Raw genomic sequence first — 18,661 nt, 5'->3', positions numbered from 1 at the left:
TTTTTTATTTTTTTTTTTGTATATGTGAATACAATATCAGCAGACAGCAATAAAAGAAACATAGATCATATATAATAAAATATACAATTTGTAGCTGTATCCCCATAGGAATATGTATGTATGCACCTGTGTTATGCTAGGAACACATCACCTAGACATAGCTTTGGAGATAAGAAAGCAGCCACTGACCCTCCCTAGCTGGGAAGCCTCCTGCCATCCAACAGTTAAAACAATGAAATGAGCACAAAATAGCTTGCTTGAAAGCGATACCTTTATAAGGTACCCTGCCTTATTATGTTCAAACACGATGTTGTGATTCTTTCTTTGAACATTTGCACAATTTTTCAGGAAGCGTCTGTGACCACCCAATATCTCTTTTTTAGCCAGTAATGGCCGTATTCTCCAAATAAAGGCCGTAAATTGGCCTCAAAATGACAGCCATCCAAAAAGACAGACAAACAGACAGACATAGTGGGAAGATAGCCATACAATGTGTTTTAAATCTGAACTGCGCCCAATGAAGGTCCTGGTCTTCAGTATGCTCATCCGAGCTGATCACATTCTTATTATATTAAAATACAGATAGAGGCTATGTTCAGAAGTGGTAAAACAGCGGCCGTTCTGTGACACAAGTGAACATCACTACTTTTTATTTGGAATACAGGCACATTCGGATTAGCCATAGCAGACAATGTAAAGTACGGCTGGAGCCATACTTTACATTGTCTGCACAGTCTATTTGGTGCAGCCGCTGTTCAATGAATAGCAGCCGCACAAAATAGATGTGAGTTTTCTGTGTGACCGAGTGGAATCCTGGCCGGAGTGTAAATAGTGTGTATATGCTGCGTACGGGATTCCATAGGGGTTAATATGATCAGGCGCTGTGATTAAACATGCAACAACGGCCATTGTTTAATAAAAACAATACATTGTGTGAACGTGGCAATAAACAGAGATTGCTAAAAAAATGTTTTGCCCTTATTTCCCACTATATTCCCACTTTGCAAATACGTTATCTGTCATGTTAACCCCTGTTTGGATGGTGTTTTCAGCCACAAATACTTATTCTATAAGCATGTACATATGACACAATATAAAAGACTGTGGGTATTCTTAGTCTCCATTGATGTTTCCTGGAAAATGCTGTGCCAACTTGGAGCATGGTGCATATTTGAAATAAAGAAGTAAGATCTGAATATTAACTCAACGTTCAAGATCTTCCTTTTACAAAATAAATCCAGCTGCTAGTACTATCATATATTGCGTGAATGAGGCTAATACTTTATTACCGGTGAGTGATAATGATCAATATGTCGACCTATCTCTTCCAGTTACCTTGCTAGCTGCTGTTCCTGTATTAAGAATGTAATATACTAAGTTGAGTTTGGATTTTAATCTACTTGTTGTTTTGACCTTGTAAAGTGGGCATGCTGAGATAAGTCAAATTCAAGCCCTTCAGTGCAAGTAAAACATGACATTTCCCGAGGCAGAAGGGCAATGCTACCATTGATTAAATTCACCATTTGGCACAAGCCGTAGGACAGTTTCTGTGTGACTCAGCCTGGATAATTTACAGCTTGTTCCTGTATTTATTCCCTCAGTACAACGGCTCACGGCCAAGAGAGGAATGGGATATGTGGCACCCAACGTTAATTGCCGAAGCACTCTTTGCAATATCCAATATCCTGAGCTCCCTGCGCCTCATCTCACTGTTCACAGCAAACTCCCATCTTGGCCCCCTACAGATTTCACTGGGACGGATGCTGCTGGACATTCTCAAATTTCTCTTTATTTACTGCTTGGTGCTTTTGGCCTTTGCCAATGGACTGAACCAACTCTACTTTTATTATGAGACCAGTGCCTCTGAGGAACCCAACAACTGCAAAGGAATACGCTGTGAAAAACAAAACAACGCCTTCTCCACGTAAGATCAATTCTGTCCTCCTTATTCCTTTCTTTTCTTATATGTTTCAGCTAGCATTAATTCCTATACTATAGAATATCATTTCCTGGCTTCTGGATTATACTGGCAACAACTAGACGTGAGCTGGAGCTTTAGGGTGCCTTCACACGTAGCGGATTCTCGGCAGCAGATCCGCAGCGGATTTGACTAAATGAATGAACACAGCATCAAATCCGCATCATTAAATCCGCTGCGGATCCGCAGCAGATTTGACAGTGCGGATTTAATGTTGTGTTCATTCATTTAGTCAAATCCGCTGCGGAAAATCCGCTACGTGTGAAGGCACCCTTAGCAAACCAGAGTTATAAAGCATTAGTCCTATACATTCGGAATATTGGGAGATTTTACACATTTTGACATATAGGTCTCTAAAGGAATTAATGGAGGATTAATAAAGGTCACAGAAAACAAGGATACATAGCCCCTAAGAATAACTTCTATTGGTGATATTATAGCTTGTGACTAACTACACCGATGTTTAAAGTAAATAAAGCTTCACGTGTACCTGCCGTTATAACTTTCAAAGTCTAATTCAACAGTAGATGTGATATAAAGCAAATCTGCAATATATCGTATTTTCTGGCGTATAAGACCACCCCTGACTTTTAACCCTTTGAGGACCAGGCCCAGTGGACCGCGCAAATTTTGATCTTAGTGTTTTCGTTTTTCCCTCCTCCCCTTCTAAGAGCTTTAGCACTCTCAGTTTTCTATCTACAAGCCATGTAAGTGTTTGTTTGTTACAGGAATAGTTGTACTTTGTAATGGCGTCATTCATTTTACCATAACATGTATGACGGAATCCCAAATATATTATTTATGAAGATATAAATAGGTGAAATCGTAAAAAAGAATGCAATATGGTAACGTTTGGGGGGTTCCTGTGTCTACGTAATACACTATATGGTAACAGCGACATGATACAATTATTCTATAGGTAAGCCCGAACACAACCATATGCAGGTTACACAGATTCTCTAATGTTATATATGTATTTTTTTATAAAAACCTTTTTTTTGGCAATTAAATATTAACCCTTTGAGGACCAGGCCCAAAATGACCCAGTGGACCGCGCAAATTTTGATCTTAGTGCTTCCGTTTTTCCCTCCTCCCCTTCTAAGAGCTCCAGCACTTTCAGTTTTTTATCTACAGGCCATGTAAGTGCTTGTTTTTTACAGGAATAGTTGTACTTTGTAATGGCGTCATTCATTTTACCATAACATGTATGATGGAATTCCAAATATATTATTTATGAAGATATAAATTGGTGAAATCGCAAAAAAGAATGCAATATGGTAACATTTGGGGGGTTCCTGTGTCTACGTAATGCACTATATGGTAACAGCGACATGACATTATTATTCTATAGGTCAGTCCGAACACAACCATATGCAGGTTACACAGATTCTCTAATGTTATATATATTTTTTTTTATGAAATCCTTTTTTTTGGCAATTAAATATTAATAAAATGGGCCTATTGTGACGCTTATAACGGTTTTATTTTTTCACCTATGGGGCTGTATGGGGTGTCATTTTTTCCGCCATGATCTCTAGTTTTTATTAATACCATATTTGTGAAGATCGGACGTTTTGATCACTTTTTATTGATTTTTTTTAATATATAATGTAACATAAAATCGGTAATCTGCGCACTTTTTCCCCTCTTTTCGTGTACGCCGTTCACCGTTCGCAATGACGCTTGTTATATTTTAATAGATCGGACAATTACGCACGCTACGGTATTTTATATGTTTATCTATTTATTTATTTTTATATGTTTTATTTATATAATGGGAAAGGGGGGTGATTTAGACTTTTATTGGGGGAGGGGTTTTGGGGTAGTGTGTTAGTGTTTTGAACTTTTTTTTTTTTACACTTTTGAAGTCCCTTTGGGGGACTTTTACATCCAGTACTTTGATTTATACACTGATGAATGCTATGCCATAGGCATAGCATTGATCAGTGTTATCGGCGCTCTGCTCATTGAGCCTGCCTGTGGTGTCATGGGGTGTCATTTTTTCCACCATGATCTCTAGTTTTTATTAATACCATATTTGTGAAGATCGGACGTTTTGATCACTTTTTATTGATTTTTTTAAATATATAATGTAACATAAAATCGGTAATCTGCGCACTTTTTCCCCTCTTTTCGTGTACGCCGTTCGCCGTTCGCAATGACGCTTGTTATATTTTAATAGATCGGACAATTACGCACGCTACGGTATATTATATGTTTATCTATTTATTTATTTTTATATGTTTTATTTATATAATGGGAAAGGGGGGTGATTTCAACTTTTATTGGGGAGGGGTTTTGGGGTAGTGTATTAGTGTTTTGAACTTTTTTTTTTTTACACATTTGAAGTCCCTTTGGGGGACTTTTACATCCAGTACTTGGATTTTTACACTGACCATTGCTATGCCATAGGCATAGCATTGATCAGTGTTATCGGCGATCTGCTCATTGAGCCTGCCTGTGCAGGCTCAGTGCAGCAGATCGCCGATTGGACCGCACGGAGGAAGGTGAGAGACCTCCGGCGGTCCGTTTCAACGATCGGGACCCCCGCAGTCACACTGCGGGGGTCCCGATCGGTAAGTGACAGGCGTTTAAGGGGTTAATGGCACGCGGTAGCGCGATTGCTGCAGCGTGTCATTACCGGTGAGGTCCCGGCTGCTCACTGCAGCCGGCCCCCACCTCCTATGAGGCGTGCTCTGCTTTGGAGCGCGCTTCATAGCCGGAGAAACACCCAGGACGTAGGGTTACGTCATGGGTCGTCTGGGGACAGACTTCCATGACGTAACCCTACGTCCAGGGTCGTCTAGGGGTTAAGAAGATTGTCAGGGGTTCACCTTATAGACCGGAAAATGTTAACCCCTGCCTTACTGCAGCCCTGCTGTGGTCATGCAGGTGTTAACTGCAACTAAGTAAAAAAAAAAAAAAAAAACCTGTTAATTCACATGTGACCCGTTCCCGGCAGCTGCGCGTCTCCTGTCCCGTTCCCAGCGCAGGCAGTGTGACGTACACTGCCTGCGCCGGAGATCCCCAAAGCTCTCCTGGGCAGCCAAGCGTCTCATCGGAGAAGCTCAGAGACGCTCTGCTGCCGGGAGAGCTTTGGGAGAATGATAGAGGCTTCAGGCACTTTCAGAGCCTCTGTCATTCTCCCGTAGCTCTCCCGGGAGCTGAGCTTCTCACTTCCTCAAAAAACTAAAACATGAGTAAAATTTACACCCAGGCAGGAGGTGGTGAATGGTTGTGCAAATATGAATTAGCCTAATAGAGCTACACAGGCTAAAAGACTGCTTCCGATTCAGTTAGATGCATAATAAAATAAAAACAAAGGCACACAATATTTTAACTTTATAAATTTTACTTCATAAATACAATGGAAAAAGAGTATAAAGCAATCCTTAAAGGGAAAAAAGATTTTTGCTGGATAACCTCTTTAATGCATAAAGTGAAACCAAAACACAATTATCTACATAAAAGACCATGAATTGATCACCAAAAAACAAGAACAGCAAAATTTTAAATTTTACATACTAAAGACAGATCGTCTCACATGCCAGTCCTTAGTAAAATTCCCATGGCCTAAGCCGTCGCCTGATTCATTTATTCAGAGGAAAATGGGTGATTTAAACATTTAGGGTACAAACCCACACACCGTATACGCAGCAGATACGCAACAAATACGCAGCAGATTTGGTGGTGCAGATTTGATGCTGTGTTCAGTAAATACGCTGCGTATACCGTGTGGGGGTTTATACCCTTATGATGGGTTGGATTTTGTTATATTTAAAAAAAAGTTTTAGTATTTTTTTTTTATTATAATTATTATTATGATGATTATTATTATTATTATTATTACTTTTGTAGTACCCCTTGGTAACTTCTTTGAGCAATACCATGATTGCTTATAGAGATCAATGCAGTACCTATTTACTGCATTGATCAATGTTATCGGCACTCGATTGCTAAAGGCTACTGAGGGCAGGCTGTAACAATTGCTAAGACACGGCAGCATCCAAGGCCTAGCAGAGGCCTCAGGCTGTCTGTACAATGGACTGGGTTCATAGTAATGTTTAAATGCCATGATCCTCAGCGGCTGATAGCAACCATGAGATGCTAAGTACAGTGAGGACTCACATCATCAGCCCTCTCTATACCCCCTTTCTGACACCACAATGCAACAAAATGTCCTGGTGCATGAAGGGGGTTAATATAATAATAATAATAATAATAAATAACTACTTATTTGCTAAGATTTTGCAACGTTTTTGGACAGTTATTTTGGCGCAGAAATGCCAATTTTTTTTTCATGCAAATGATGAGCGTAATTTGCAAAAAATCTGGTGCCAACCTTTCAAAAAAGAAAAAAAAAAAAAGGTAGAGAAACACTAATAAAAAAAAGATATTGTTGTGTGAACATAGCCTTGGCGTGCCTTCATAAGAGTATAGGAAGATTATACAGGACCATCAATTATTCTTCACAGCATGCACCATAAACATTCAATATAACTTAGTAAGAAAGAAAAAAATTCTGGAAACCGGATTACTGAATGAACCCGATGTAATCATACTTTAGTGAAAATATTAGCTTCAATAGAATAGGATATTTTGCATCATTTAATAAGCGGTGAAGGTCAATACATATTCCCTCCCCACTGTGGCACCAGCATATATCTCATAAGTCTCATAACTGTGTAGCATCACCCCTGCAAACATTACAGGAGGCCAGCAGTTTATCAAAGCTTCTATAGACACATGCTGATTTATTGTCTCTAAACTGCTCATAGCCTCCTCATTTGGCTGACAAACTGCTACAATGTTAATAGAAATGACATCTCAGCCATTATCTATAGCTGCTGCATAGGATTTATTCTGAAAGGCTCATCTTCCACAGGAGGTTATCCATAATCATGTATTGTACATGTATTGCAAACAATGAAAAAAAAACGAAAAAAAAAACTTGCTTTCCCTTCCCTCACTTAAAAAGTAACATATTGCATATAGTGATCTGGCACACAGAGCCATTGTTAACTGTTACATGCAAGAAAGTAATATTGAGGGCACGCCTACAGAATGTCCTCAGCAGGGGCGAACTAATTACATGTGCAGCCAGTTCAGATGCACAGGGGCCCAGGGTGGTAGAGGGGCCCGCCAGGCTCAGACCCCAGAGGCCCCATGTGCTTATGTCAGGATGTTGTGTGCTGCAGGCAGCCTTTCAGCACACAAAATCCTGAGGCTTGTTCTCCCTGAGAATCTGTTCTTCAGGAGGAGTGAGAAACTGCACAGTGACCTCAGGAGCTCCAGCTCGGCTGTTGACCTCTTCATCTAGCTGTCCGGCCGGCAGACAATATATAGCAACACCTCCCTGTGCGCTGATAAGACCTATAGCTGACGCTGCACAAGTTAACAAGGTCAGAGGTTAATCACCCCCTTCCCCTCTGCTCTCTGGTGGTGGTCCTAGACTCCCAGTGGGGAGGCAATAGCCTCAGAGATCCAGCCAGGTATGGTGGGTAAATGTAGTAGGAGAACTAAAGTGTGACTGTGTGTGTCCCCCATTGTCTTTAGCCGCCGTTACTTCTGAGACAAGCTTATCTTGAGAGTGACAGCCTGCTCAGCCAATCACTGACTGAGATGGGACAGTCCTGCGGCCAGTGATTGGCTGAGTGAGCTGTCATTCCTGAGACAAGCTTGTGTCTGAAGTAACGGCGACTACAGACAGCTGGGGACACCAGCAACTGCATCAGGACACCAATAAATATGTGCAGTATGATTCTAAAAATAAGTGATGAAGAATAAGCAGCACAAAATGAGGAACCCCCCAAAAATAATTACAGAACTAAAATGTGCGTATGTACCCTTTAAAATACACAGATACCTATGTGGCCATCTTTGTACTCTAATAATTGGGTGCAGTAACATGTTTCTATGTAGAATACTGTATACAGCGCTTTAAGATAAGAATTGCTATTCAATTGCGAATAAAGAGATTTTTCCTTTAAGTTCTAAAACTGCCAGGAGTTCTAAGACACTGAGTGTCTTTGATGCATTGGCTTGGCTTCTCCATTTGTATAGATCCCAGCACTTGAGAAACGATTGCTAACATAAACAAGCCTTTCGCTCTATGAATAGACGAGGGGTTAAGCAGCTCTCATTCAGCTTGTACAGACACGGGCAGAATCCTGCCAAATGATGTTCTCTCCTTTAAATGTCTATGAAATAACATGACGCAGGATGTCTCCGCAGACCTTTGTCACTTTAGCTTGCAGTTTCCAAGGAGAAGACGTCCGTGCTGACAAGTGAACTCTGTTTCCAAATCTACACCATCACAAACTGTTCCTAGCAAAGTGAGCAGACACACGACACAAAATATCAACCTCTAGCAAGGCAGCTCCAGAGACAGCTAAGAGAAGATGGCAGGCCACTCACCCGTGACAAGCAGGAGGATGCTGAGCTTACAGTTTTACTAAGTTACTTGCTGCTCAGCAGTAATGCCTCCAAGACAGCTTGTATATGACAATGTGCCAGTGTAATGTAAATCACAGCAATCTACTGCATTCATTATCTACACATAATAAATTTTCAGGTTTAATGAAGTTATGGATTCTTAGACCTTCCACCTATGTATAGCTTGGATTACCCATGCAGCACATTCTACTAGCTAGAAGGCTCATGTCCACTTTTCAATACAATTCACGTAGAATGAATCTAAATACAAAGATGAGTAATGCGATTTGCTTTCTATAAAGTTCAGTGTTAAAGGGGCTTTCAGAGATTGGAAAAATAAAAAAGTTTAACCCCTTAATGACCAAGGGTGCCCACTCAGAACCGCCACGATCCCAGGTGCTGTACGCAGCCCGGGACCGCGGCAGTTAGCTGGCACGGTCCGATTGCCATGTCCGCTAATAAGCCTTTTAAATGCAGCTGTCAAAGTTGGCAGCTGCATTTAAAATGCTTCTTTTCCCCTTCCCTGGTGTCTGGAGGGAGGAGATCCCCCCGCGCGACATGATCTCAGAGAAGCGATCCCTGCATCTTTACCGGCCATGGGTCTGTGCCTTAATGGCTCTGATCCCGGTTCAGCATTCAATTGCTTTCGGCTGCAGCAGCCGAGAGCAATAGAACACTGATCTCATTGATCTCATCGATCTATGCAGTAGATTTTTAAAAGCTATGAAATAAAAGAAAAATTTTAAGTTGCATATTGTTGTAATCGTAATACCTTGAGGAACGTGCATAACAAGTCAGTTTTACCCTAGGGCAAATGGGGTAAACATGAAACCTCCGCAAATAAAAAAAAATGTGTTTTTTTTCAATTTCACCACACATTTAATTTTTTTTCTGGTTTTGCAGCATAATTTATGCAAAAATACAGCCTGTCATTGCAAAGTACAATTATTGGCGCTAAAAAATAAGGGCTCATGTGGGTCTCTAAGTGAAAAAAGTGCTATGGCCTTTTAAGCACAAGAAGGAAAAAATTAAAGTGCAAAAATGGAAATTGGCCTGTACCCACAATCAGAAACCCCCCCCCCCCCCAAACCACTTGTACCTTCGGGTAGCTGCTTTTAATCCAAGATCTGTCCTGTAGTCCGTTTTGCAGTTGATGCAGTTATTGTCATAAAAAATTACTTTTAAAATTGCAGCCCCGTGCCCTACGGGAGTATCTGTGCCCTAACTTTGCATCACCCCTCCGTCCCTCCTCCCCGCCCTCCTCATCATTAGGAATGCTCCAGGCAGATTGCCTCCTATTCACCACCTGTGCAATGTTCAAACAGGAGTAAATGTTCCAGTGGCATTCCTAATGATGAGGAGGGAGCGGGTGGGGAGGAGGGACGGAGGGGGTGGTGCAAAGTTAGGGCACAGATACTCCTGTAGGGCACGGGGCTGCAATCTTAAAAGTAATTTTTTATGACAATAACTGCATCATCTGCCGTACGGACCCCAGGACAGATCTTAGAATAAAAGCAGCTAACTAAGGGTACAAGTGGTTTGGGGGGTCAGATTGTGGGTACAGAGTCGCTTTAAGGGGTAAAAAGGAGGAAATGACATAAAAAACAAAGAATGGCAGGAGGTTTATTAGGTGAGTAAAAAATATTTTAGGGCATTTTCCCTGCCATTGCTAATTTGGTTCCCATTCTCTGAAAACATTGCAGAGTTATCTGAGCAATCGGTGGTCCATTAACCAACTTGTCACCTCAAATCTAATATCAAGAATTACTACAATGTATTTACAAAGATACTTACATTTTTATATAGAGTATCCATAGAGTTTGGGGACATTATTTTTACTGAACCAATATGTAATGTCAGATCAGATCAGCAAACAAAAATGTCCATGCTATGGGCTAGGTCATTGAAGCATTCATAGGTGGGTATATGTAAGTATAGTAAATGTTTGTATGATTTTTTCTGAAAACACCTACCTATTGCTTGTCTTAGCAAAGTGTCGCAAACAATGGGCTCTGTTCACATCCGTGTTTTGAATTCCATGTATCCGTTTCTGGACAGAAAAAAATAGGAATTCAAGGTGTGATGTGTTAAGTCACATGGCCCAGGGGCTTATAATGGGCTCCATAAGGTTCCACAATTAAGTTCAGGACTAGGTATTATGAGGTTTGTCACTGTAAAACAAGGAAGTTTCGATCTTCTAATTTATAGAGCCTTAAAAAACTTATAAAGGAGTTTCTCCAAATTGACACCTTATCACAGGAGAGGTGGGAGAAAGCACACTAATGCTCTATTCAGAGTATGTGGGACTAACAAAGATACAGAGTACAGAGTGACTATTTCCAGTAGTCTAACAGAGTATGAATGAAGTGGCAATTTACATACCCAAGTTGTGGCACATGGGACCACCAATCCTAATATTTGTGTTCTCAGGTCAAAGCTCCATCAAAAAGACACTTGTCACCTAACTGGCAAACAGGTAATGTGCTGTCATCTTGACAGACCGCCTTAAGAGATGACCCCTGTCTCCCCATACACATAGATGTTCAGCACAGCCTAACGTTTGTGTTGAAATGGTAATCCACTGCTTGACTGCTCTGGAGGCAGCTTATCTCTCAGAGAACAAAAGGGCTGTGTAGTTGAAATTCAACATGCCCGACCCTTATCTACCCCCCCCCCCCCCCCCAACAAACACTCATATCATCTGCCTTGGGAGAATGGAGAATCAGAAGACTCCTATGCATACTTGAGAGTCAGCTAATCCCTCTAAAGTTAGCAGGTTTCCCAACTTATGACTAACGTATGGTAACAGAGCATGCCACCCTTTCTTAAAGGGATCAATCCAGGAAGCAGGAGATGGCTAAAACCTTCTGCTCTCCAGCTCTTACTACATGTAATTCCATATCTCCAAGGGTGAGATGGGGTGAAATCGCCAATTATCACATGCGGGTGTTTTTTGTCCAAAGTAGTGGCAACACTGTGCAGCTATTGGACATCACGTGTGGGTGAGTGGGGCTTAAACCCACCCTTTTAATGCCTCGGAAGAGGGATGGAGACTGTTAAACTTTCAGTGCCGGGGAGCAGAAGGCTTTAGCCATTTTCTGCTCCTCCAACAACCCCTTTAAACTGCAAAGATTTTATTCCAAAAAGACAAATGTCATGTAGTCAGAATTACTGCCCTTTGCTATTAATTCCATACAAGACATGGACTAAACACTGAGTCAGAATCCCGGTCTAGTGAAGTTCTAGTACTATGCATGGCCATTCCAACCATGTATAATATGGCTCATTCTCAAACAATCTTTAGGCAAGTTAGTCTATATCAGAAAGCAAGAGATGCTGTGCCTGTTAGAACTTGCAGATTATATTAAGCAGATAAGTGTTCCTACACTTCTGACCCGCTTTCTTTTCTTAGAACTACATTAATTTGTTCCCCTCAGTCCACCAGGATTTGAAGCAAATTTATTTTCATAACTATTGTTGTTTCCCGCTGAGCTACACTTTGTAATAAAGGTGTTAAACCAAATTTTACCAATAATATCAGTACATACAGTATAGTATAGATATACAGATCATCATTGCAAGTGCAAAAGAAATAAGTGGCCCCTGGCAAATAATTTATGTCAGCCACTAACGCCCCATATCTATATATGTATAGAAAAAAAACCTATACAAGTGCGTTTATATGTACAAGAACCGCAGCAGATTTGATGGTGAAGATGCGCAGTAGATTTGATATCAATGGAACTAAAAAACTGAACACAGCAGCAAATCTGCGCCATCAAACCAGCTGCGGATCCTGTATGTGTGAATGCACCTTACAAAAGAAGAGATGCTCTAGTTATAGACTCACAGACAAAAATTAACATTTAAAAACATAAAGAATTGTGAGGAAACAAACAATAGTTGTAATACCCCAGCATGTACCCTACGTAGCTAGTGTGCACTACAGCAGTGCTTCTCAATTCCAGGCCTCATGGACCACCAACAAGTCATGTTTTGAGGATATCCCATACAAAGAACACCTGTGATAATACCTGATACACCCAGAATAGTTATATAACCTGTGAAATACTTAGGAAATTCTCAAAACATGACCTGTTGGTTGGCTATGAGAACTGGAAATGAGAAGCACTGCACTAAAGAGCAAATATACCCACATACAATGACCAATATACTGTAGAATCTAAAATCAAAATGACTGTGAATTATCATGATAGAAAATATATACAACTATACCTGACCATAAAGTAGTATAGAAACAGCTTTAGCAATAATAGAAAGTGCAACAAGAAAATTAAAGGGAAAAAAGAGCTGCAATATGAGCAGCACATATCCAGGGGTCGGGGGTCAGATCCACAACCAACAGCTTCTTTGGGGATATGGGATGATGAGAGTTCATTGCTAATCCTAAATAAACTTTCTATTGCACATGAATTGGAGATAGCTGTGGTATTCCTAAAACTTAAAATTAGGGATCAATAAACTTATAAAATGTTCGGGTTTGTCTGAAACCAAACACTCGGCATTAATGTCAACCCTAGGACTGCATCCAACTTCCCCAGTCACCAGGAGGCAAATGCCGAGTGGGTTCAGACAAACCCGAATGCTTGGTAAGTTTGCTCATCATTAATTATAATGTGTCTTTATAGCACCTCCACCATATTACCTGGTATACCCTAATACATAACCCTGAATTGGACATGTTGCAATACTAGTACAGCCTCTATCAGATTTATGAACGTGTGCTTGGTAAGCAATATAGAGGGCACAGCACTTACACCAGCCCCAATGCCCATTCAAACAGCTGTTGAGAGGGAATGCGAGGAGTCAGACCCCCATTGATCTCAAAATATTGGTTGTCTATCCTACATTCTTTAAAAATAAGCACACTGCAAAATATTTTTTTATATATATTATGTTACTACACAAAAAATATCATTGGTCATTTATGGAATAAAAAAAGTAAATGTTCCCCCTAAATGGCTTACAATATTATTGAACAGCATCTTTTTTTTCTATATTACAGCCTTTTTGAGACGCTGCAATCCTTGTTCTGGTCAGTGTTTGGTCTCCTGAACTTGTATGTCACCAATGTTAAAGCACGTCACGAGTTCACAGAATTTGTTGGTGCCACCATGTTTGGAACGTACAACGTGATCTCCTTGGTTGTGTTACTCAATATGTTGATAGCCATGATGAACAACTCCTACCAGCTGATTGCCGTAAGTAACATTTTCTTTTCCTTGTCTTTCTTCTGACTAAAATGAGTGATATTATCCTGAAGAATGCTCCAGGCCCTATAGACACATATGGAATAACTAGCATAGCTTCTATATATGACAGATCCAGTGGAGTACATATAGGCACCAGTACTCATCCATTATGGTCTGTATGGTCTTCTCTGCATAAGGCCTAAACAGGGGTGCATGCAGGCCATTCTCAAGGTGGGGAAGGGTGGTAAGAAATAAAAATCCTACCTCCATACCAGGACATAGTGACAATAATACCACTGTACCGTTACTAGATCAAGTAACTTACCAATGACATTGCTCCCTTTTCTTCTCTATCTGACCCGGACAACTGCAAAGACTTCTTCCAGCCACAACTTGTTTTTGCAGTTTGCCTTTGTCATTTCACTTCTTCAGCACCCTCCCCATTATACATTACCTTTACAGAAATGTTTGATTTTGCACCCTTTTTACCAGTACCACCCTGAGCAGGGGCGTAACTACCACTATAGCAGTCACAGCGGCTGCTACGGGGCCCATTGCATCAGACGGCCCCTTGAGCTGTCATCATTTGGGTGACAGGGTTCTGCAAATGGCCCTTCTGATTAACACTTTGTTATACAGTTATGACAGTTTGCTATGGGGATCAGCCATTTCTAGTTACGCCCCTGACCCTGTGCCTTCTGCTATAACAGGTACCCTTTACATGACACAACAAATGGAGGGGCCTGGGTTTAAAAATCACAATCAGCAGTGTTTACATACGCGCTGGTTGTGATCCGGCATCCAGGTCTCCCATCTTCCGGCCACTGGCTGTATCTTCAGCCCCAGCCCCATCCCATACAGCTGTCTATCATTCTGTAGGATGCGGGGCCTGAAGATACGGCAACAGCCGGAGAACTGGAGACCTAAATGCCATGTATTCCATGTCTATTTACACATTGGCCAGAGAATAGGAATAAGAACAGCAGGTAATACATGTTCCATTGTTTGCATTTTCTTCCAATAAACACTTGAGTTCTATTTGGATAATATTCCACACATAATTTGTGCAGAAACTCACATGAGGTTGCCATGACTTTGATTAGTCCCTGTAAATGGAAACAATAGGCAATAATATGCTTTCTAATGGAAAAGTAAGTCTTTTGAGTGGTGAACATACCCCAAGTAAGGAATTTAGGGTTTTGTATCAGAAATTAACCCTCATTTTATCATAGTAGTGTCAGTAAGTCACAGCATGTAAGCTAAGGTAACTGTAAGTTAAAGGGGAAGTCCGCTGAAAATTTTTATTAAAGTATTGTATTGCCCCCCAAAAGTTATACAAATCCCCAATATACACTTATTACAGGAAATGTACATAAAGTGCTTTTTTTCTCTGCAATTACTACTGCATCAAGGCTTCACTTCCTGGATAACATGGTGATGTCACGACCCGACTCCCAGAGCTGTGCGGGCTGTGGCTGCTGGAGAGGATGATTGCAGGGGGATACTCAGTGTCCCTCCAGTGCCCTGTGTCCCTCAGTGTCCCCCTGCCATCATCCTCTCCAGCAGCCACAGCCCGCACAGCTCTGGGAGTCGGGTCGTGACATCACCATTTTATCCAGGAAGTAACATCACCATTTTATCCAGGAAGTGAAGCCTTGATGCAGTAGTAAGTGCATGGAAAAAAGCACTTTATAAGCATTCCCCGTATTAAGTGTATATTGGTGATTTGTATAACTTTTAATAAAAAATTTTGCTGCACTTCTCCTTTAAGATCCAATATAGGTGAATATTTACCTTAGCCTGGGTTCACACTACGTTTTTGCAGTCTGTTTAATGTATACGTTTTATTTTTAAAAAAAGGTTGAAAAAACAGATGCAATCCGCTTAGATACGTTTTCCCATTGACTTCCATTCTAAAAATAAATGGATCAAAATTGATGCGTTGTTGTTTTTTCTTCCTTTTTTTCAGCGTGCACAAAATTGTGGTCGACCATGTTTCTGTATATGTTAATAATAACCATTTAAAGATGGATACATTAAATGGACTGAAAAAATGCAGTGTGAACCCAGCCTTAACAGACAAGTCCAACGAGCGTACGAAAACTAGAGACAGGCTGTAGGGGCAGAAAAATATTAAACAACTGAACTCACCCCTCGGCTTGACTCTAATGCACTGCTCCCAGGTCCCTTTCACATCAGCCAGTGACTTGTAGCTCTGCTAGCTGCAACGTCAGTCCCTGGCTGAGTCATTGCCCGCCCAGCCAACCAGCGACTGGGGCAGAACACCACTCCAGTCACTGACTGGCAGAGCGGGCGATCGCTCAGCCGGGCTGTGACATTTCAGCTGGAGAACCCAGGTACTTGACGTACCCAGTTTCCAGCTGAAAATGACAGCAGGCTAATGCGAACAGGACCCGGGAGCGGCGCATCGGAGGCACAAGGACAGGTTCAGTGGTTTATTATTTTTCTGCCCCCACCAGCCTGCCTGCAGTTTTTGTACTTTCATGGGGCTTTTCCATCAACTGCATAGATCACTAATGGATGTCCGATATTAGGCCATGTTCAGACGTTGTATGAAACCAGCCGTTCTGTGACCCGAATGGCCGGTCTTTATCGCTGCTGAGTTCTGATCCGCATCCGTGCGCGCCCACCAGGGGCAGATTAACTTTACCATAGGCCCCATGCTGTTCACCAAGCCTGGGCCCCCCAACCCCACTGTAACTATGGCAGCACTAGCCTGGTGTGCATAGTACAGGATAGATAATGTCATAGTGCCCTGATTTGTGTAAAATTGCGGTAAAAAAGCAGCAAATTTTTTTGCAAATCATGGCAGAACTGTAGCCAGGATACAATACACCACTGAAAGTATAAATCGTTTTGGGTGGCCATGGGCCCCCCAGGAGCTTAGGGCCCAGGGCTACTGCCTGAAAAAAACCTATTATAATCCGCTACTGGCGCCCACATCAGAACTCCCCACTGCACACTATGGAGCGTGCGGCCAGAGCTGCTTGCTCCTCTGTGTGCATTGACAGTTTTCTGCGGCGCCACTAGAGATCCCGGCCGGAGCGTATACTATGTGTATATGCTTCGCCAGGATTCCATAGACTGCAAGGTATGTTTTAGTAATAATCATGGCAGTTGTTGCAATCAACGTAGTATACGTAGTGTAAACATAGCCTTAGACTGCAATAAAATCAACATGTAATATTTGGTTTTGGGTACTTGCAGATCCCAATATTGGACAAGTTCCTAGACATAGTAATATACAACATTTCAATAGCCCCTCAGTTGACTATTGTTAAGCCAGTGCCTAGAGCAGCTTCACATAATGGTCTAATTCTCATCTTCATTTATCTAAAGTGAGTGCTGACATTTACAGACAGCCACGCCAGTAATGAATTTGCTTCACAAGTGATTCTGTCCCTTTCAAAACTGACATTTCCAAACTTTACATTAATAGAATTCTTTGTCGATATGGAGCTGCACGCAATATGTGCTCCTGGTTGATCCCTTATGACTAGCTAGTTAGCAATGCCTCCTACAAATATAATATTCTCACTCAAAGTGTTATATTGTTTTTTTCAGATCGTATCTAATATTCATATCTACCAACACAATAATATTCTCTTAGCCTTTAGGCTTTTGTTTTTTCTCACACTTCCATGCCACGAAGGTTCTGTACTTTGTTAAGGCCCTATTACACAGGGAGGTCTTCGGGAGCAAGCGAGTGCCGACCTATTAGGTCAGCGTTGCTTGCACCTTGTTCCCTGTTCACTTCCGGCGCTGTTACTGGGTGGGGGGCTCCCCTGCCGATGTTTAGATCATCCAGGAAGCCCATAGGAGATAGTGGCGTCCTACTGCCGCCGCTCCTATTGCAGAGTTGTCTTTCAACATGTTATTACACAAAGCGATTATCGGCTGTAATGGCCAATAATCGGCCAAATATGGCTGTTAATCGCTTTGTGTAATAGGGTGTTAAAGGAGAAGTCCGGCGAAAATTTTTATTAAAGTATTGTGTTGCCCCCCAGAAGTTATACAAATAACCAATATACACTTATGATGGGAAATGCACAGAAATTGCTTTTTCCCTGCACTTACTACTACATCAAGGCTTCACTTCCTGGATGATGGTGATGTCACGACCCGACTCCCAGAGCTGTGCGGGCTGGGGCTGCTGGAGAGGATGATGGCAGGGGGATAATGAGGGACACAGGGCACTGGAGGGACACTAAGCATCCCTCTGCCATCATCCTCTCCAGCAGCCAGGCCTGTATTAAGAGTTCATGCTGCCCTAGGCACTTTACACGCTGAGGCGCCCCCCCCCCCCCAACACTGGCTGGTTACATGCATGATATATACCCTGGCACTTATGTGCCGCTCTGCTTGATGCCCGCTATTCTCATCAGACGTGATGGAGGAAGGAAGGGGGCCGGGGACATCTTAGTTTGGGGACCGCTTCTGTCCAGTGTGGGACTGAGGTACCTGGGGCCCACCAGAGGAAATGATCCTTGGGGCCACCAATATAGAACCAGTGAGACACGACGCGTTGACCCGCTCCTCTCCTGGATTCATCTGTATCTGTGACAAATCCCTTTTTCAGTCGAACTAAAACTCTCAGAACCCCCTCTATTTATACAGCTCTCAAGGTATGCTGGGAGTTGTAGTCTCTGAGAGGACAACCCTGTAATAAATCACTGTGTGCAGAGTCTCCTGGTGGCTGCAATCTGTGGTTGACAACCATCAGCCCTGAAGGTCCAGCAATACATCTGTCTACACTGTACTACAACTCCCAGCATATCCTGAGGGCTGCAGACTGGCAGTACATGCTGGGAGTTGTAGTGTCTGCAGCTGTAGTAATTGGGTCCTAGGTGCATCATACACTGGATGCTTTGTGGCATATAAGAATACATAGATCTGTGGGGTCAGGGCAGGGCAGTGACCCCAGAACATCACTAATAGGGGATAGGGGGAGATGTTTTTGTTCTATCCCCTATTAGTGATGTCCTGGGGTCACTTTCACACACTGAGCCCCCAC

General features: G+C 42.0%; 1 protein-coding gene and 1 long non-coding RNA gene across 9 annotated transcripts in view; both read left to right on the top strand.

The window, feature by feature from the left end:
• LOC138765646 (uncharacterized) overlaps positions 1-18,661 on the top strand; it is a 680,565-nt gene that overhangs the window by 317,470 nt on the left and 344,434 nt on the right. The gene's annotated exons all lie outside the window — the stretch shown is intronic.
• Positions 1-18,661, top strand: part of TRPC5 (transient receptor potential cation channel subfamily C member 5) — a 262,067-nt gene that overhangs the window by 184,818 nt on the left and 58,588 nt on the right. For all 8 annotated transcript variants that reach the window (XM_069942768.1, XM_069942769.1, XM_069942775.1 and 5 more), the window contains 2 exons: positions 1,602-1,924; positions 13,440-13,635. In XM_069942768.1, coding sequence (XP_069798869.1) covers positions 1,602-1,924; positions 13,440-13,635 — 519 coding nt within the window. The remainder of the gene's footprint in view (positions 1-1,601; positions 1,925-13,439; positions 13,636-18,661) is intronic.

This window comes from Dendropsophus ebraccatus, chromosome 10 (genome assembly GCF_027789765.1).
Source record: "Dendropsophus ebraccatus isolate aDenEbr1 chromosome 10, aDenEbr1.pat, whole genome shotgun sequence".
Lineage (NCBI taxonomy): Eukaryota > Metazoa > Chordata > Amphibia > Anura > Hylidae > Dendropsophus > Dendropsophus ebraccatus.
The sequence above is the reverse complement of the archived record's forward strand: the minus strand, read 5'-3'. Positions and strand labels throughout refer to the sequence as shown.